The following is a 21,502-nucleotide window of genomic DNA, read 5'->3' as shown; positions in this document are numbered from 1 at the left end:
ACTGATTGGATGAAGTCATCCGCCTCTGAATCAGAGAGGGCATGGAACATGAAGATAACAAATGTCTTACCTATATACTAGAAACATTGGTAGGAGGCACTGCAGACCAGTGTCCCTGACAAAGCATCCCTTACAAGCTACTACTACTACAAGGCAGGCAGGAGTAGATAGAAGAGTACTGCCATGAGATAGAGAGTAACTAACAGACAGGAGCCAGAGAGAGTCAGTGAGGAGACTGAGAAGTCTAAGTGGCATAGAATAACCAGCGAAGTACCTCAGGGACCGGTTCTGGGACACAGCAGAGACACAAATACACAAATATAAAGAGATATAAAGACACATGCATACAAAGACACAGATGGAGCAACAGATAGACAAAGACACCGATGCAGATGCACGAGACATCTATCTCAAGATAGATGCAGAGATACAAAGAAAATCGTAGATAGACACTGACAAGAGACAAGTAGACACAGACCCAGAGAGATATAGAAAATCACATTGAAATATAAAGCTAGCTGGCAGTGACACGGAGAGATACCAGTGTGTGTGTTTGACACACACACAGAGACAGATAGAGACGCAGATAAACAGAGAGACAGACAGAGACTGAGGGAAACACAGACTCAAAGAATTACGCATGTACTGATATTCGTTGGAAGGCCGTTTATGTTCTCATTTATTATCATTATTTCTCGCAATTTTCCTGGATTAGCCTTTGGTGGAACAATGCTGGGTCGATCTAGGTTCAGAGTCGACATTCGTTCTGAGTCGACCTTCGCTCCGAGTCGACCTTCGCTCCGAGTCGACCTTCGCTCCGAGTCGACCTTCGCTCCCAGTCGACCTTCGCTCCCAGTCGACCTTCGCTCCGAGTCGACCTTCGCTCCGAGTCGACCTTCGCTCCGAGTCGACCTTCGCTCCGAGTCGACGTTCGTTCAGTATAGGCCTGGGGCCAGATTCACGAAGCAGTTACGCAAGCACTTACGAACCTGTACATCTTTTCTCAATCTTTGGCGGCTTTGTTTCCAATTATTAAACAGTTAATGAGCTCCGAAGCACCAGGAGGCTGTTTATAGCAATAACAACAGTTGATTGGGACGTTTTCACGCTTGTAAACTGTTTAATAAATGTAACCAAAGCCGTCAAAGATTGAGGAAAGATGTACACGTTCGTAAGTGCTTACGTAAGTGCTTTCGTGAATCTGGCCCCAGGACAATGACTCGACCCGCCCTTCGAATCTGCTCGACAAGAGATTCTAGGTTCATGGTGTTTGAGATTCGATTATAAAAACACCTAAACTTGCAATAATGAATAATTGTATTATATTGAGTTATTTATGAAGATATTCGTTGCAAATATAAAACTCTTTGCTTCAGAATCTAATTAAATATCATCTTTGATGGCCTAGAGACGTTTCCTGCTAATTAGACCACTCATTATAAAAAATAAACAGTTTTACAAATAGACAAAGGTTGCAATTTTGCTTTTAATACATTGCTTTAAAGTTGAAATAAATCGGGACATTAACGTTTTAACTTTTGTGGGCTGGAATCTGTACAGGATCTTTAATTAAAGTTATCTGTTGTGGGTCAAGATACCACGGGTGAGATATTGAGACAAATTAATCCTTTAATGAAAGAGATCCAAAGGCCGGATTCAGCAGCATTCAGTTCAATAACGGCCAAGCTATAGGATCTTAGACAATGGGATAAGATGCAGGGGAAGTATCTTCCTGGGGCCAGATTCACGAAACAGTTACGTAAGCACTTACGATCGTGTCCATCTTTCCTCAATATTTGACGGCTTTGGTTACATTTATTAAACAGTTTACAAGCATGTTAAATCCAATCAACTGTTGTTATTGTTATAAACAGCCTCCTGGTGCTTCGGAGTTCATTAACTGCTTATTAATTGTAAACAAAGCAGCCAAAGATTGAGAAAAGATGGACAGGTTCGTAAGTGCTTGCGTAACTACTTCGTGAATATGAGCACCTGGAAGCTAAATGAGGCTGGATTGTCTCTCTCTCTCTCGTACCTTTCGTACCTCTGTAATATCTTCCCATATCAGGTCATGTACACTAAAAATATGTACAAAACTAAATTAGGTAATTATTTAAAGAAGACTTGAGATAGGATAGCTATCAAATTACAGACAAAATTCCATGTTTACACTTTTCAAACTAGACAAAAGGAATGTGATGTTGACCAGACCACACACTAGAAGTTGAAGGGACGACGACGTTTCGGTCCGTCCTGGACCATTCTCAAGTCGATTGTGATGAGGAGGTAGGGACAGGCAAACATTTGTCCGGTAGGGACATTTGCCTGTCCCTACCTCCTCATCACAATCGACTTGAGAATGGCCCAAGACGGACCGAAACGTCGTCGTCCCTTCAACTTCTAGTGTGTGGTCTGGTCAACATACTTCAGCCACGTTATTGTGACTCATCGCCTGCAAAAGGAATGTGAATTTTTTTTTCAATGGAATTGGATCCGTGAAGTTTTTTGGGAGGTAGCCAGGATTGTGAAAATATGAGGTTGGTGTGAAAATTCTTCGGGATTTGGGGAAAATAGTTGATAATAACATTTATAGTGGACAAGAAAGTGAGAAAGATGATGATAGGGATAGTGATGAAGAGGTTGGCTGTCGGTGTTTATCTGGGGAGAGTGAGGGGGGGGGGGGAGGCCAAGGTCACAGGCTTGGAAGAAATGGAAAACAAAAAAATTCATTTGGAAGATAAATGGAGGGAAAAATCTAGGGGAAAAAAATTATCTTCTATAACAACAAAATCAACTCATTCATTTTGCATCATGTACAAACTTCGACATATAGAACTCAACTCTTGTACATAGCCCAGTTACATATGTAAGAAATAGTATTGGACCCAGTACCGATCCTTCAGGGATTCACGAAGCACTTACGCAAGCACTTACGAACCTGTACATCTTTTCTCAATCTTTGGCGGCTTTGTTTACAATTATTAAACAGTTAATGAGCTCGGAAGCACCAGGAGGCTGTTTATAACAATAACAACAGTTGATTGGGAAGTTTTCATGCTTGTAAACTGTTTAATAAATGTAACCAAAGCCGTCAAAGATTGAGGAAAGATGTACACGTTCGTAAGTGCTTCCGTAACTGGTTCGTGAATCTGGTCCCAGGTTCTCAGCCTATCACCGTGGGCTATTCCAACTTATCGCCCCTTTGTGTGCGCGCACGCGTGTGTGTGTGTTTTTGCGTGTACGTTAGCGAGCGAGAGCGCACACGCACACATAGGTGCGTGTGTGCTTTAGTGCATGTGCCTGCGTGCGAATGTGCAGGCGACCAACAGATCATTCGCAGTGTGTTGTCATATGGGAGCCGGTCGGCCGAGCGGACAGCACGCTGGACTTCTGATCCTGTGGTCCCGGGTTCGATCCCGGGAGCCGGCGAGAAACAATGGGCAGAGTTTCTTTGACACTATGCCCCTGTTACCTAGCAGTAAAATAGGTACCTGGGTGTTAGTCAGCTGTCACGGGCTGCTTCCTGGGGGGTGGAGGCCTGGTCGAGTACCGGGCCGCGGGGACACTAAAAAGCCCCGAAATCATCTCAAGATAACCTAAAGATAACCTGGTGTTAGTCACCTGTCACGGGCTGCTTCCTGGGGGGGGGTGGAGGCCTGGTCGAGTATCGGGCCGCGGGGACACTAAAAAGCCCCGAAATCATCTCAAGATAACCTAAAGATAACCTGGTGTTAGTCACCTGTCACGGGCTGCTTCCTGGGGGTGGTGGAGGCCTGGTCGAGTATCGGGCCGCGGGGACACTAAAAAGCCCCGAAATCATTTCAAGATAACCTAAAGATAACCTGCGTACCCACTGAAGGCGTTGCATAGATAGATATTGCAAGAAGAGTCTATATCAAGGGTTTACACTTCTATGTACACTATGTACTTCTATGTACTTCTATATACACTAATGAGAAGCTGGCTATACACCTGTGTGAGCCTAACATCTCGTTCACGAGTCAATCAACATTGCAGGTTGCATGCTGTGCACAGTACAATTATTTCACATATACACAAATCCTAGTGATATTTTTTCATTTTAAATATATTTTTTATATATTTTTTTAAGTAATTTGCCTGATTTCTAATTTAATAATTTAATGATTTTGAATGAAAATTTCGTCAGCAATTGTGTGGATTTTGGAGGGTGATGTAAGGGAGGGGGCGTGGGAGTGAGAGAGAGGGGCGTGGGGGGTGAGAGGGGGCGTGTGGGAGTGAGAGAGAGGGGGCGTAGGAGTGAGAGAGGAGGCGTCGAAGTGAGAGAGGAGGCGCGAGAATGAGAAAGAAGATATTGAGATACATGACGATGAGAGAGCGGTGGTGTTAGGGGGAGTAGAAGGGACAGGAGATGAGAAGTCTGTGGAGATGAAAGATAAGAAATGATGCTGAAGAGGAATTATGCATCATCAATTACCCTATCAACACTCTCCTCTCTCCCTGTGAATGCACATCAAAGCTGAAAACATTACTTTGTGTGAGATTTAACTTTTCCAGAATCAAAAATAATTCCTCTTTAGCTGCAATAAGCCTATATCTTAGTCTATCTCATATCCTCTGATAAGAATAAGGCCTTCAGAACCCACACAATAATCCAGCATTGTCAGAACAAGGTAATTCCCCCTCCCCCAATTACTTGAGGTTAAAGCTACCACAGAGAAGTCTAAGGAAACACATTAGTGGAACAGAGGAGACGGGAGGGAAAGTACAGACACACAGAAAAGACGGGAAAAATGACAGACATCAGGACAAATTGGAAGCGTAAACCTGTCTTAAGCACCCAAAGGAGGCGAGGACTATACTCTGTCCTATACATCACCTCACTTGATGAGATGCTGACAATTAGGAGTTTAATTTGCTGATTGGCTGAGGGACGGCTGGAGGTCTCCTGAGAGTAATTACTGTAATTAAGGTCATATATTTCCTCCGTCACTATATCGCGAAATCAGCTTTAACACGGTTTTGTGGTTCCAGGAGATGGAAAAATTCTTTTTTTCATGACGGATTGGAGAAAATAATTTGTCCCATTGCTTAAATAAGTGAGGGAATAAGTGATATAAGTATCTGACGTGGTTGTGGGTAATGCAGTGATAAGACAATGATAAGACAATGGTAAGACACTGTTGAAAGTTATAAGAAAATATTAAGATAGTTGTATGCAGTGCTAAGACAGTGATAAGAGGGCATTAAGACACTGTTAAAACAGTGATAAAAGAGTATTAAGACACAGTTAAGACAGTGATAACAGAGCAGTAAGATACTATTAAAACAGTGATAACATAACATTAAGGCACTGCAAGGACAGTTTGCAACAAAGCCAAGAAAGTGTTGTATCACCAGTGACACACCTGTTCTTGCTACAAGGATGAGTCGTGAACACATGGCTTGTTTACTGGGCTGCCAGCACCTACCTGTTGCTTGTCTCAGAGTAGCACACATGTCCCTCCTCTTCCTCCTGGTACTTGGTCTCTGTATCAGCATCCCTGCTGCCACCACAGCCGAAGGTAAGTACTCAGATACTGTGTTCTCCTTATCTAGCCACCAAGGCAAGGTGTTCTCCTTCCTCTAGTCAGGGGTGTTCTCCTTCTCCTAGTCAAGATGTTCTTCTTACCTAGCCACTAAGGCAAGGTGTTCTCCTTCCTCTAGTCAGGGGTGTTCTCCTTCCCCTAGTCAGGGGTGTTCTTCTTCTCCTAGTCAAGATGTTCTTCTTACCTAGCCCCCAAGGCAAGGTGTTCTCCTTCCTCTAGTCAGGGGTGTTCTTCTTCTCCTAGTCAAGATGTTCTTCTTACCTAGCCACCAAGGCAAGGTGTTCTCCTTCCTCTAGTCAGGGGTGTTCTCCTTCCCCTAGTCAGGGGTGTTCTTCTTCTCCTAGTCAAGATGTTCTCCTTATCTAGCCACCAAGGCAAGGTGTTCTCCTTCCTCTAGTCAGGGGTGTTCTTCTTCTCCTAGTCAAGATGTTCTTCTTACCTAGCCACCAAGGCAAGGTGTTCTCCTTCCTCTAGTCAGGGGTGTTCTTCTTCTCCTAGTCAAGATGTTCTTCTTACCTAGCCACTAAGGCAAGGTGTTCTCCTTCCTCTAGTCAGGGGTGTTCTTCTTCTCCTAGTCAAGATGTTCTTCTTACCTAGCCACCAAGGCAAGGTGTTCTCCTTCCTCTAGTCAGGGGTGTTCTTCTTCTCCTAGTCAAGATGTTCTTCTTACCTAGCCACCAAGGCAAGGTGTTCTCCTTCCTCTAGTCAGGGGTGTTCTTCTTCTCCTAGCCAAGATGTTCTTCTTACCTAGCCACCAAGGCAAGGTGTTCTCCTTCCTCTAGTCAGGGGTGTTCTTCTTCTCCTAGTCAAGATGTTCTTCTTACCTAGCCACCAAGGCAAGGTGTTCTCCTTCCTCTAGTCAGGGGTGTTCTCCTTCTCCTAGTCAAGATGTTCTTCTTACCTAGCCACTAAGGCAAGGTGTTCTCCTTTCCCTAGTCTGGGGTGTTCTTCTTCTCCTAGTCAAGATGTTCTTCTTACCTAGCCACCAAGGCAAGGTGTTCTCCTTCCTCTAGTCAGGGGTGTTCTTCTTCTCCTAGTCAAGATGTTCTTCTTACCTAGCCACCAAGGCAAGGTGTTCTCCTTCCTCTAGTCAGGGGTGTTCTTCTTCTCCTAGTCAAGATGTTCTTCTTACCTAGCCACCAAGGCAAGGTGTTCTCCTTCCTCTAGTCAGGGGTGTTCTTCTTCTCCTAGTCAAGATGTTCTTCTTACCTAGCCACTAAGGCAAGGTGTTCTCCTTTCCCTAGTCTGGGGTGTTCTTCTTCTCCTAGTCAAGATGTTCTTCTTACCTAGCCACCAAGGCAAGGTGTTCTCCTTCCTCTAGTCAGGGGTGTTCTTCTTCTCCTAGCCAAGATGTTCTTCTTACCTAGCCACTAAGGCAAGGTAATTTTCCTTTACATACAGCATTTCCAGAATCAAGCTCACACTATACGTCACAGGTATCACATATTTATCACTTCCAATTCTAGATTTTAAAGATCATTTTGATTTTTGGTTCACTTATTGTGTGTTAGTTTGATTCAGTTTTCATGATACTCAAAGGTGCAACACTCCTCAGGAAGAGCTGTTTTTCACGTGTATTCCATTTTTGTCAGCAGCTGTGTCCCCATTCCCGCCATTTTTATACCTTAATTACAAAGTTGCTCTTCGTTTACAGAGGTGACACTATTTGTGTCATCAATATACCTCTGTCATCACAGCTTCTTGGGGTAATACTTCCCAACAATAAAAGTAACTTTGCTGTACATCTAGTTCTTTATAGATCTCAAGCCATTGAGAATTTATGTCATTCTGGACAGATCACACCAGACAAGCATACCAATCATCTTATATTACTTATACTCCAACATTTATCTGACATGACAGATATATTTCCAGCTCCACAGACCAGCAAGACAGACTATTAATAATGCCAGTCTCCACGACCCTGTGTTGTTTCCTCAAGACACCACCTGAGGAAACAGAACGTGAATTATTTAGCCACAGCATTCTAGGAGAGAGATATCCACCTGGCTCTCGTCCTAGCATCCCAGGAGAGAGAGATATCCACCTGTCCCTCGTCCTAACATCCCAGGAGAGAGAGATATCCACCTGTCCCTCGCCCCAGCATCCCAGGAGAGAGAGATATCCACCTGACCCTCGTCCTAGCACCCCAGGAGAGAGAGATATCCACCTGTCTCTCGCCCCAGCATCCCAGGAGAGAGAGATATCCACCTGTCCCTCGCCCCAGCATCCCAGGAGAGAGAGATATCCACCTGGCCCTCACACCAGCATCCCAGGAGAGAGAGATATCCACCTGACCCTCGCACCAGCATCCCAGGAGAGAGAGATATCCACCTGTCCCTTGCCCCAGCATCCCAGGAGAGAGAGATATCCACCTGTCCCTCGCCCCAGCATCCCTGGAGAGAGAGATATCCACCTGTCCCTTGCCCCAGCATCCCAGGAGAGAGAGATATCCACCTGTTCCTCGCCCCAGCATCCCTGGAGAGAGAGATATCCACCTGTCCCTCGCCCCAGCATCCCAGGAGAGAGAGATATCCACCTGTCCCTCGCCCCAGCATCCCAGGAGAGAGAGATATCCACCTGTCCCTCGCCCCAGCATCCCAGGAGAGAGAGATATCCACCTGTCCCTCGCCCTAGCATCCCAGGAGAGAGAGATATCCACCTGTCCCCTCGCCCCAAGCTCAGTTAGTTCGAGGTGTTTGCCACCCCAAGAGACGAGAGAGGGCGGTTTATTGAGCTAAGTGGCAGGACACGATCAACACAGATAAGGTTGCACTGTTGAGAGAGGGAGGCAAGGTAGGAGACATATAAAGGTTGAGTGGGAGTAGGAAATGCATGATAGAGATTAAGGTAAAGTGTAGGGGGGAAAGGGAGGGAAAGAAAGGTAGGATAAGGGTAAAGTATTTCAGAGGGTGTAAAGAGAGGGTTGGATACAGATAAGAATATAGTCCTGAAAGAGTGAGAAATGAAGACAGATAAGGTAGGAGGCTGAATTTTTCAGATGAAGATAATAAATGTGAGTGGGAGGGAAGGAATGTTAAAGCTACAGTTACAGAACCGAGAGGATAGGTGGAGGCAAGTTAATGGAACATGTAAGTACTCGCATGAAGCTAGATTAAGCTAGAGGGTCGTGATCGATAAGATTGCAGCATTCAATGTTAAGGATGAACCTCAATACCATTCCACTACTGACCTGAGGAACAATGAGAAGATTGACTAGTTAATGCAGTTCCAGTACAATGGAACTGTTCAATACAGTTCCAGTTAATACAGTCGAAGCTCCAGTACAATGGTCATGTGTAGCTGCAACCGCTCACCTTGCCTTCCTGAAGAGGCTATATGGCTACACATTTAGCAGACACGGAATTCAAAATCATCCCATTTCAACAATGAATGAAAGAAAACCGATAACAAAGCCAATAGCATTGGAACACTAGGCAAGGAATAAGGCATTGGAACACTAGGCAAGGAATAAGGCATTGGAACACTAGGCAAGGAATAAGGCATTGGAACACTAGGCAAGGAATAAGGCATTAGAACACTAGGCAAGGAATAAGGCATTGGAACACTAGGCAAGGAATAAGGCATTGGAACACTAGGCAAGGAATAAAGCATCGGAACACTAGGCAAGGAATAAGGCATTGGAACACTAGGCAAGGAATAAGGCATTGGAACACTAGGCAAGGAATAAGGCATTGGAACACTAGGCAAGGAATAAGGCATTGGAACACTAGGCAAGGAATAAGGCATTGCAACACTAGGCAAGGAATAAGGCATTGGAACACTAGGCAAGGAATAAGGCATTGGAACACTAGGCAAGGAATAAGGCATTGGAACACTAGGCAAGGAATAAGGCATTGGAACACCAGGCAAGGAATAAGGCATTGGAACACTAGGCAAGGAATAAGGCATTGGAACACTAGGCAAGGAATAAGGCATTGGAACACCAGGCAAGGAATAAGGCATTGGAACACTAGGCAAGGAATAAAGCATCGGAACACTAGACAAGGAATAAGGCATTGGAACACTAGGCAAGGAATAAGGCATTGGAACACCAGGCAAGGAATAAGGCATTGGAACACTAGGCAAGGAATAAAGCATCGGAACACTAGGCAAGGAATAAGGCATTGGAACACTAGGCAAGGAATAAGGCATTGGAACACTAGGCAAGGAATAAGGCATTGGAACACTAGGCAAGGAATAAGGCATTGGAACACTAGGCAAGGAATAAGGCATTGGAACACTAGGCAAGAAATAAGCAAGCATTGGATAAAATTCTAAACCAATAGGACGACATCCATTCTAGAGTCGACAGGAGAAGTCAGAATACAGGAGTTCCCCCTAAATGATAAACAAAGCCATCAAAGAGATTTATTTTTAATGAGATGCGAGATAATTATTTAATGTTCCTAAATGCCCAAATAACAACGACCGCGGCTACCTACAAGGCAACGCTCTTGCCACCAACGCACGGAACAACATTACATTACAACCAAATGAAATCAGCCCGTTTATATTCCCAGGAAGGAATTATTATTTTTCATTAAGCACAGTTAATACACCAAGTATTCCTCCTCTGAGTACACGTATTAGCATTAACGCGTATTTAACTGTTAGTATTGAGTTGAATAACTGGCGAAGAAGTGGGATTACGTTATTGAACGTTTTTTTTTTTGCGTTATTCAAAGTAGCACGGGCTATGGTGAGCCCGTAGTGCCTTTAGAGCAACTCGTTATCAAGCTGAAAGTTTTCCTCCCTGGAAAAAAACTAGGAGTGTGATGAAGCTAAGTTGGAGGTTGTTCAGCTGTGATGTGTTGGAGATTGTTCAGCTGTGATGTGTTGGTTGTTCAGCTGTGATGTGTTGGAGATTGTTCAGCTGTGATGTGTTAGTTGTTCAGCTGTGATGTGTTAGTTGTTCAGCTGTGATGTGTTGGAGATTGTTCAGCTGTGATGTGTTAGTTGTTCAGCTGTGATGTGTTGGAGATTGTTCAGCTGTGATGTGCTGGAGGTTGCTCAGCTGAGCTTTGATATATTGCAACTGGTACAATCACTTTACTTTGCAACTGGTACAATCACCAGTTGCACAGTAGTGCAACTGGTGATTGTACAGCAGTGCTGCTTGTGGGGATTGTTCAACAGTTCTGGTAGTAGGGATTGTTGACATTGTGAGAAATATGGTTAAAAAAAAAGGTCAGATGAGAAAGAGAGAAAGAGTGCGAAGATGAGAATGGAACAAATGAATAATAACGTCAGGAAAAAAATTAAAAAAACAGGTAATAAAATTGGGACAGTTGAGAAATGACGAACGTAAACATTTCTTTCTCTCTCTCTCTCTCTCTCTCTCTCTCTCTCTCTCTCTCTCTCTCTCTCTCTCTCTCTCTCTCTCTCTCTCTCTCTCTCTCTCTCTCTCTCTCTCTCTCTTTCTCTCTCTCTCTCATCTAGGAGTGTGAGAGAGAGAGAGAGAGATTGGTGTGAGGAAGGAATTAGAAGGGGGAATGCAGAGGCCTGGCTTCCCCCCCTCCCTTTCCTCCCCCCCTTCACCCCCCCCCCCTTCACCCCCCCCCCCCCTTTCACCCCCCCCCCTGATGAAGCAAGCGGCAAGGCGTCCAATTATCGAAGATCTGGAAGCAGTCGGCCGTAATTAAAAGTTACCTTCCGACTCCACCTGACTGGAAAGTTAGCAGGCTCTGAATATTAATGAGTGGGGGTTTGATGTGCTTGCATTTGTCCCCACCACTTCCCCACCTCACTTCACTTCTCATCACCAATCAACGCCTCATGTCCCCTCATCTCTTTACCCATCACCTCAAGCTACTATGAGGCTCTCCTGCCCCAATGAACTTTCAAGCGTCCATTTCAAGCCACTTGCTAAGTCATTGTCCGTACTGCCTTAAGTCTTCCTTAGCTTGTAGGTCAACCATCCTAGCCAGACCTCAGTGTCTTCCTTAGCCTGTAGGTCAACCATCCTAGCCAGACCTCAGTGTCTTCCTTAGCTTGTAGGTCAACCATCCTAGCCAGACCTCAGTGTCTTCCTTAGCTTGTAGGTCAACCATCCTAGCCAGACCTCAGTGTCTTCCTTAGCTTGTAGGTCAAACATCCTAGCCAGACCTCAGTCACTGCTGCCACCACCATCACCCTCTCTCTCTCTCTCTCTCTCTCTCTCTCTCTCTCTCTCTCTCTCTCTCTCTCTCTCTCTCTCTCTCTCTCTCTCTCTCTCTCTACCCATCTCCCACCATAAGGTTATCTTGAGGTTATCTTGAGATGATTTCGGGGCTTTAGTGTCCCTGCGGCCCGATCCTCGACCAGGCCTCCACCCCCAGGAAGCAGCCCGTGACAGCTGACTAACACCCAGGTACCTATTTTACTGCTAGGTAACAGGGGCATTCAGGGTGAAAGAAACTTTGCCCATTTGTTTCTGCCTCGTGCGGGAATCGAACCCGCGCCACAGAATTACGAGTCCTGCGCGCTATCCACCAGGCTACGAGGCCCCTACACCTCTGACCTGAACTTCATTCGCTGATAAATACGAATTCAACTGAGTGTTTAACAGCTCCCTAATTTTCAGCTGCCTAGGAACCTAATAGAAAAGTTATGTTTGGACCTATTTGACTTAATGAACTGAGAGATAGTACTTGAGGCTACGAGCAGCATCCCTCTGTATATCTCGTGATGCTCTGGACTCGCGGGATGAAACTTCGTCACGCGTGTCCACAGCTCTGTCATGTGACATTTGTCATGTGCTGCATGTTTGCATTTTGTTTTAAAATATGATTTCTGGTGATTTTGCATATTTGATGATGGTAACATACATGGTGTATGTCGTATTAGCAGTTGAGTGACGCATATATGTTTGTGTCATATATCTCCAATATCATTTATACTCGTAATGTGATCAGTCACAAACGCCATGTTGCTACGCACAACATGATCACTCATACATCATGTTGCTACGTACAACATGATCACTCATACATCATGTTGCTACGTACAACATGATCACTCATACATCATGTTGCTACGTACAACATGATCCCTCATACACATGTTGCTACGTACAACATGATCCCTCATACACATGCTGCTACGTACAACATGATCACTCATACATCATGTTGCTACGTACAACATGATCACTCATACATCATGTTGCTACGTACAACATGATCCCTCATACACATGTTGCTACGTACAACATGATCACTCATACATCATGTTGCTACGTACAGCATGATCACTCATACACATGTTGCTACGTACAGCATGATCACTCATACACATGTTGCTACGTACAGCATGATCACTCATACACATGTTGCTACGTACAACATGATCACTCATACACATGTTGCTACGTACAACATGATCACTCATACACATGTTGCTACGTACAGCATGATCCCTCATACATCATGCTGCTACGTACAACATGATCACTCATACATCATGTTGTTATGTACAAAACAAGACAATATCAAAGTATTAAGTGAGGATCCACAAGGTCTTCTCTGAGTACTCTTTCTTTTCTTCTCCGAGACTATGGGTCCCTACACTTACACAAGAGATGGTACCCCTTTTAGGTTTCATTCACTCAATATAGACAAAAAAATAATGGGAATAAGAAATAATTATGTGAAATAACGTTGAAGAAATATGAAAAGGAGAAATAGGAGGAGCAAATAAAACCCCATTACAGTGGTCGTGTGCTTTTCAGGATCTATTAAAATCAGGATCTATTTGCAGTCTCCGTGGTGTAGTGGTAAGACACTCGCCTGGCGTTCCGCGAGCGCTATGTCATGGGTTCGTATCCTGGCCGGGGAGGATTTACTGGGCGCAATTCCTTAACTGTAGCCTCTGTTTAACGCAACAGTAAAATGTGTACTTGGATGAAAAAACGATTCTTCGCGGCAGGGGATCGTATTCCAGGGACCATAGGATTAAGGACTTGCCCGAAACGCTACGCGTACTAGTGGCTGTACAAGAATGTAACAACTCTTGTATATATCTCAAAAAAAAAAAAAAATGATCCTCTCAGAGCCGGAATCACCGCCAGTCTGATGGCCTTAAGGGCCTCATCTCATCCGCCAACATTTTTTTTTACTCTCAGTTTGCATAAAAGTCTGTCAGATGCATATTTGCACTATGCATTCATGCAGATATATATAGAGAGAGACAGACAGACACACGAAGTATCTGCTTTCAGTTGTCCGTTACATTGAACCTCATACTGGCTTGTCCATCACCTTGAATGGCATGCAAGTAATGGATAGTGTCTCCCTTGATATGTAATGATGTAACAATGGGTTCCATTTAGCTCTTTGGTAGTTCTCCTCTCACCAATGATTTTTTTTACATATAGTAAGTGGTTAGTATAGGGCTTGAGCGCCTTCTTTTAATATCATGTACGTAATTGTATACGAGAGGATTTAACAGGGTCTTCTGAAAAGGTGTTTTTTTCACTGATAAGGGTGGCATTATGATAAAGACTTTCCATATTATTGGCACACCTCTCTCTTTCTCTCTCTCTCTCTCTCTCTCTCTCTCTCTCTCTCTCTCTCTCTCTCTCTCTCTCTCTCTCTCTCTCTCTCTCTCTCTCTCTCTCTCTCTCTCTCTCTCTCTTCCCAACTTGACCTAGTTTTCATCCCTGTTATTTTACGGCTTTTATTCCACGATCATTAAGGACCAAGAGACACGGAGATGACTCAAAGAAGTCTCCACACTACCAATGTGATCCTTATGAGGACATAAATGAAAGGAAACGTAGATTTTTCTTCACTAAGCTTGAAAAGCATGAATAGAAGCTTGGTCACACTATTTGTAATGCTCGATAAATTTTTCTCGTGGTTCTGAAATTTTTCCTGTATACGTGGGGCGTTTCGTGTCTGTTATTTTTTTTAAGTCAATCATTATTATTTTTATTATTATTAGTGAACGCTCTCTAGTCAACTGTACCACAACATGGTCAAAAGAATTGTAACCAGGAGTGCTTCTGCACCTACGAGGATTCCGAGGCTTCCACTGAAGACTATAACTGGGGGTTTCACACAGTTCCCCTCCATGCACTTGGGCTCTGTCTAACCAAATGGTTCCACCTCTGACTTCAATACACAGAGAATTACCAATGACATGATATATCAAATGAACAAAGTCACAATGACCGTGATGAGGATTCGAACCTATGCGCTGGATGTTTCCCAGACGCGTCCTGGCAACGTGCTCTGCTAGCCACAGAGCATTTTCGCTATGTTCTCTTTTTTCAAAGCATTTTGGATGATATAGAATTGATAGCGATGTTTTCAGTTGCCTCTTAAATGGCTGTTTGGCCTAAGGATCTGAGCGATTAGGGGTGAGGGGGGGGGCAAGGTAGCCAATCCAACAATCCAACGTCATCTTTTGTCAACAAAACCCATAGTAATGCGCTTTTTATAATCAGTTTTATATCAGCTTGTAAGTTATTCAGAACGACAAAACTGCTATATCAGCGCTCGTGGCGGGAGCTGTGTGTATGACTCTGTTTCCCAAGCGTGAGAGTGTAGCTGTGTACTTGGAGGTGGACTGGTGCTGGATTGGGGAAAGTGGTATTTGGGTGGTGTTGGGAACCAAGGAGGTGTGGGTACTAGATGGGTGAGTATGGGGAGAACTGGATAGAAGATAATGGCTGCTGGATAATTGTGATAAGGTATGCTAACGTGGAGATTTTGAGGAGAGTAGGTTGATATTTGGAAGGGAATGGGTTTACTGGAGTGGGGTGTATGGGGTGATGGGTAATCGAGATTAGGGTGTAGGGAAATGGGGTGTTTAGGGTTAATGCAAGAATTTTAAGGTGAGAGAAAAGCGTAGGTAACCTGCCTTAGCATATCGTCTTTCTCTCTCTCTCTCTCTCTCTCTCTCTCTCTCTCTCTCTCTCTCTCTCTCTCTCTCTCTCTCTCTCTCTCTCTCTCTCTCTCTCTCTCTCTCTCTCACCTCCCGGTCTCTCCATATAATAGTCGTATGCCACACGGCCCAATACCCTCCCTCTCCTGCTGTCTGTACACATCAACACCGTCTCTTTGTCAAGGCATATCACAAACTACACACAGACAAAGGAACTTTCTCTCACTCCCTTGTCTCTGTCTTACATGCCTCTCACTCTCCTGCCTCTCACTTCCCTCACTTCTCACTCTGCTTCCTCCCTCTATCTCCCTTGCCATTCTACCTCTCACCACGAATATAAGTTTGCAACAACAGTGCCAAATATTTTTTAATACTTCTATTGATGTGGCATTGACGTTCAATATTCTGTAGTGTCTATTAGTTTTATTATCATTACTAATGTTATTTTGTTCTATTTTCTTGTTTTTAATTAGTATTGGCATTAATATTTGTTTGTGTAATTAGTGTATTTATTTTTTATTTATTTATAATAGTTTTATTATTAATAATTTATTTTATATCTAAATATAATTATTCTTAATATATATAATCGTTATTTTTGCTCGAGAAAATTGAGCAAATAACACGAGAATGTTACATGCATTATATATTTATATATATATACATATACATATACCCCCACATATTCTTGCTTTTACAAAATAAGGGTAGAATCATCTGCTAAATCCTCAAAGTGATATATACACGAGATGAAACAATGCAACTCATCTCCAACTGTGGCAAGATCATCAGTAATCATCTCCTTCCCCCTTGACACACACTCTCGAGGTCTGACACGAATGATACATCAGTGAACTTTGCATGATGATTTGTGTGACCTGACAGGAAATTCTAGAATGGTATGCGGGAGCTGAGAAAGAGGAATAAATGGGGAGAATGGGGAAGAATGGGTACGTTGGGGAATGGGGATAAATTAGGGAATGATAAGAGGGTTTGGGGTGTAGGGAATGGGTAGGTGATGGTTAGAGGATGGGTAGTGATGGGGAAATGATGGCTAGGGGGGAGAGGGACAGGATAAAGGAGGGAAAGTGAGTGGGGGGATGGGTAATGGGGGGGGGTATGGGGAGAAGTCAGGGGTAGGAGAAGGGAAGATATGGGTAGGAGAAGGGAAGATATGGGTAGGAGAAGGGAAGATATGGGTAGGAGAAGGGAAGATATGGGTAGGAGAAGGGAAGATATGGGTAGGAGAAGGAAAGATATGGGTAGGAGAAGGGAAGATATGGGTAGGAGAAGGGAAGATATGGGTAGGAGAAGGGAAGATACGGGTAGGAGAAGGGAAGATATGGGTAGGAGAAGGGAAGATATGGGTAAGAGGGTTGGACATGGTGAAAGAAGGTGAGGGAATGATCTCTACCAGCAATATTAATACAAAAACAAAACACCACTACCCCCCCCCCTTCCTTCCCCCCCATTAACCCCCCCAACCCCCTCCCCCCCATCAACACCCCACAAACCCCCTCCATCCCCCACCCCCATTCATACCATATGCCTCTCCCACTTCAACAATCACGTTACCTGGCATCGCCTCCATGCAAATTTCATGAATACATTTGTTGATGTGCATGAAATACAGATAGATAGGTTGCAGGACAATGTATGATGCAATTTGAACAATATGCAGTGTTGCAGGCAGGTAGATAGTGATTGTATCTTTAATGTATCACCTCCCTTCTCTACTGACCTCCTTATGAATGTATTTTATATACATTATAATATGTGTGTATATGTGTTGATTAAGATGTGACTGTGTACTCACCTAATTGTGCTTGCGGGGGTTGAGCTTTGGCTCTTTGGTCCCGCCTCTAAACCGTCAATCAGCTGGTGTACAGATTCCTGAGCCTACTTGACTCATGTATATAAGATATGTATGTGTGTATATTTGTGCTTGCAGTGTGAGGTTCTGATCGTGTATGGTGTAAAAGGTCGAGTGTCAGTGTGTGAACACCTGGTTGTCGTCACGAGACGTGAGCTCTAGCTCCTGGTCCCCACCTTTAGACCATCAAGCCTTACTTTCAAACTGTCCTCTTGCGATGAACGTCACTTTTCGCTCGTATGCGTGACATAAGTCCAAACGGTGTCGAACTAGAAAGTGAACGCGGCTGGCGAAATGACGTGTACTGTACCGTTTTCTGTTTTGGGTCCTCTGGTAGGTTAGGAGAGGGCACTAATTTACATTGACAGCTTTCTTGACGTTGGGAAACTTTAGGAGGTTTCCCAACGCTACCTCTTCAATGTGGGAGAGAGACTGTAACGACTCAAAAGGCAGTTGAGTGCTTGTGAAGATATTCCTGTGAACTTAATATATAGGCAAGGCGATAGCATTATTTTAAGGTGCTTGTACAACCACTAAAGCCTTTGTGAAAATCACTCAAGTTCTGTGCTATAACCAGACCATCACCAGAAATATTCTTACCAGCAACACTGAAATAGCCCCCCACCTACAATAAAATATTAGACATAGCCTAAGTACTACATACCAAGCACATTTATTAAATAACCAACAAGCCGCTTACACTCAGGTAATTACACCTCACCTACTGCCCAAGCTGGCGGTGAATAGGTAACATCTCACCTCACTTTCCATCGTGTGTGTGTGTGTGTGAATAAATCCCTTGTTGTTGTTATGCCCGTCGCATATTCATTCGAAATCACCCCCCTCATTACGACTCATTAAAATCGTACACTATGCAGCAACAGCAGCAGTAGCAGCAGCAGCAACAGCAGCAGCAGCAGCAACAGCAGCAGCAGCAACAGCAGCAGCAGTAGCAGCAGTAGCAGCAGCAGCAGCAACAGCAGCAGCAGCAACAGCAGCAGCAGCAACAGCAGCAGCAGCAGCAGCAGTAGCAGCAGCAACAGCAGCAGCAGTAGCAGCAGCAACAGCAACAGCAGCAGCAGCAGCAGCAGCAGCAACAGCAGCAGCAGCAGTAGCAGCAGCAGCAGCAGCAGCAACAGCAGCAGGGTTCATCCGTCGCTATTGCACACCATCGAGTTATCAATATTAACACCCACTATCTCTACTCCCAGTCCTTCTACAAGCACCCACAACCCGCCCACTCCCTCAGCCAACAGTCACCCGTCACACTACCTACATCCACCCACACACACCCGTCACCCATACCCCCATACCCCCATCACCCACACACCCACCTCTGGGCGCCTGGGACCGTGAAAGCGACCATTTACAATACCAATAAAGCCGTGAAATTCCTTGTTATTTGCCAAACATGGCGTCGATTTCCGCTCTTTCGCCATTTGTATATTTTAGAAGTCTGCATTCGTAACAATGGCAACGTAAGAAATGTTCTTTGTTTACATTGAAACAACTGGGCATTTAAGGCATATGTAAAAGGCATCTGAGCCTATTTAAATGGTCTTTTAGCTTCGTTCCAACTCGGTTTCGATCGTTGTAAAAAGTTAGAATGGCTTGGAAAGGCATTCAGCCGTGTTGAGAAAATAGACACGGGTTGTATACACTTTTATAACTTGATTCGGTTCAACTCTGCATCAATGAGAGAAATTTCAATGTATTTTATACAGAATCTTTATTTGAGGATATTCCTGTATATAATATTAACATTTTATTAGAAAATAAAACTGAAATATTTTTGTATCTATGAAAGGAAATGTCTGACTGAGGTCTAGAGCTTAGACGAGTGGGGCTAGCCTCTCCCAATATTTCTCAGTAATTACTCGTGGGTACATGCCTAACATAGACGGATATATATTGGCATCAAAGAGGGCTAAGTGACATTTAACAAGCCCCCTACGTGAGCAGGGGGTCAGCAGGTGACTCCCTGCTCACCTGCTGATGAGTTCTGTGAGCACGAGATACGTTGTCAACGCGAGAGTTCAATGTTCATTGATTCCACGAGGCTGTTTCATAACCTGCGTTGATCCCGTGAACGCGAAGGGAGCGTTCAATGAGCTCGAGTTAAGGTGATTGATGAGTGAGAATAAAAGTGCTTATTGACGCAAGTGTAGGTGTTTATTAGCGCGAATGAAGGTGATTTATGAGCATGAGGGGAACAAAAAAGATCAGTAACCAGGGATCAGAAAGTGAGATATTTATCCTTGATGCTCCCGCCGTATACCCGCCCTTTGTGTCGGTGTGTCGAATCTAGTGTGGCTTCGCTTGGCATGCGATTCAGTCTAAATAGGGGGCGATTCACGCCCCCCATACCCAATGCAGACAGAACAGCGTAACATGACAAAGTGATGGCGATATTCATACCCCCTGTTAGCTAGTATACATGTAGATTGTTACATGTTTACTATACATGTAGTATGTTACATGTTTAAATAACGAAGATATGATGAAACATAAAAAGGAAACTGCAAAAAAGCCTCTTGGTCCAAGCGAGGCACTCCGGTTTATTGCAAATGAAACTCATTCTTATAGAGGTTCACTCTAGTTTAATCATTCTCTGCAGCTCAAGTTAGCATAGGTAATGAACTCGTTCTAACTTGATTGATTCCACTAGTGCGGGGGCAACCTCGCCTTTATATACTCATACATGGATGTATACAATCTTATACACCCATACAATGCTCTTTTGCGTGAATCTATTGAGATTTATGGAAGAAATACAGGGTGAACTTTAATAGACATGGGGACGCTGGATTGTATATAAGTCGTAGAGTGATATAAATGAATCGATATGTATGAATTTGATATGAATGAAGAGATATGTATGAACCGAATGAATGAAGAGATATGTATGAATCTCGTATGAAGCATTTATATATATATATATATATATATATATATATATATATATATATATATATATATATATATATATATATATATATATATATCTTTTACTGTTTATTATTTTGTTCTTGTGTTCTTATATTTGTTATATTTAGTAGTTCAGACTTTTTCTTTCTTGGGTGTCTGAATTGTGGTACAGCAGGAGGTCCTTAAGTTACAGTGATTAGTGCCAGTAATATTATATTTGTAAACTGATAAGATAATCTTTATCCAGAACAGAGAATATTCTCCTGTATTACCATGCTACCCATTTTGTATTCTCAGGGGATCCTACGTTTCTCTATATTAAATTCCATAAGCCACTTTAAACTTGATTTGAATTTTTTATGGGTCATAATACAGTCATTTGTATTCTCCTTGTTTACTTCTCCAAGTACCTTGGGATTGTTGGCAAACATGTTCATATTGTTTGGTATTTATATTGTACTTAAATTGTGCTCTTAAGGGAAGGGAACTATCAGGAGAAGCAGTTGTTGTTTAAGACTGAGCTACTGGGAACGTGATTTCAGGTGTTTTCATCTTTCTGAATCCTTCCACAGTCCTCACTTGTTTTGATTCTCGAAAAAAGCAATTGGCCAATCAAACACCGTCAAGTTAGTCAGCTGGTCGTTAATGAATCATAAGAATAGCTTATCGTTATCTAAATTTTGATTCATTATCTATTACTGTAATTCGCTGTTTCCTATTTTCTAGGTGGTTACCCATCCAAGTTAGGGCATTGCCTCTCTGTTTCAAAGGCTTAATTACATGTGTATGTGTGTACTCTCTCTCTCTCTCTCTCTCTCTCTCTCTCTCTCTCTCTCTCTCTCTCTCTCTCTCTCTCTCTCTCTCTCTCTCTCTCTCTCTCTCTCTGCCTCTCTCTCTGTCTCTCTCTCTCTCTCTCTCACACATACACACACACACACACACACACACACACACACACACACACACACACACACACACACACACACACACACACACCCGTGTGCGCATATGCGCGCGCATTTGTGTGTAAAAGAACACTTATGCCGAGTTATGGCAATAATAGTCGCAATATGAACATTAGGATCCGTGGCGCAGGAAGCTGAGATTGCTCTGGACCGCACAAATCACCCCATCACTCACCAGGGACACAGCTCAGCTCTATATGAAGTACTCCCCTTAACACATGACCGGGATCACCATAGCCCGTGCTACTTGGACATTTCGTTCGCAGTAGCTAACTCTAAAACAACAACAACCCATGATC

The 21,502-nt window shown here is 43.6% G+C and overlaps 1 protein-coding gene across 1 annotated transcript in view; it reads left to right on the top strand.

The window, feature by feature from the left end:
• The window catches only part of LOC123764571 (zwei Ig domain protein zig-8-like), a 263,096-nt gene that overhangs the window by 6,077 nt on the left and 235,517 nt on the right, over window positions 1-21,502 (top strand). The window contains exon 2 of the mRNA XM_069314671.1: window positions 5,014-5,543. Within this exon, the coding sequence (XP_069170772.1) occupies window positions 5,405-5,543 (139 nt within the window). The 5' untranslated portion in view covers window positions 5,014-5,404. The remainder of the gene's footprint in view (window positions 1-5,013; window positions 5,544-21,502) is intronic.

Source organism: Procambarus clarkii, chromosome 79 (genome assembly GCF_040958095.1).
Source record: "Procambarus clarkii isolate CNS0578487 chromosome 79, FALCON_Pclarkii_2.0, whole genome shotgun sequence".
NCBI lineage: Eukaryota > Metazoa > Arthropoda > Malacostraca > Decapoda > Cambaridae > Procambarus > Procambarus clarkii.
Note: the sequence above shows the minus strand (reverse complement) of the source record. Positions and strands in the feature narration are given on the sequence as shown.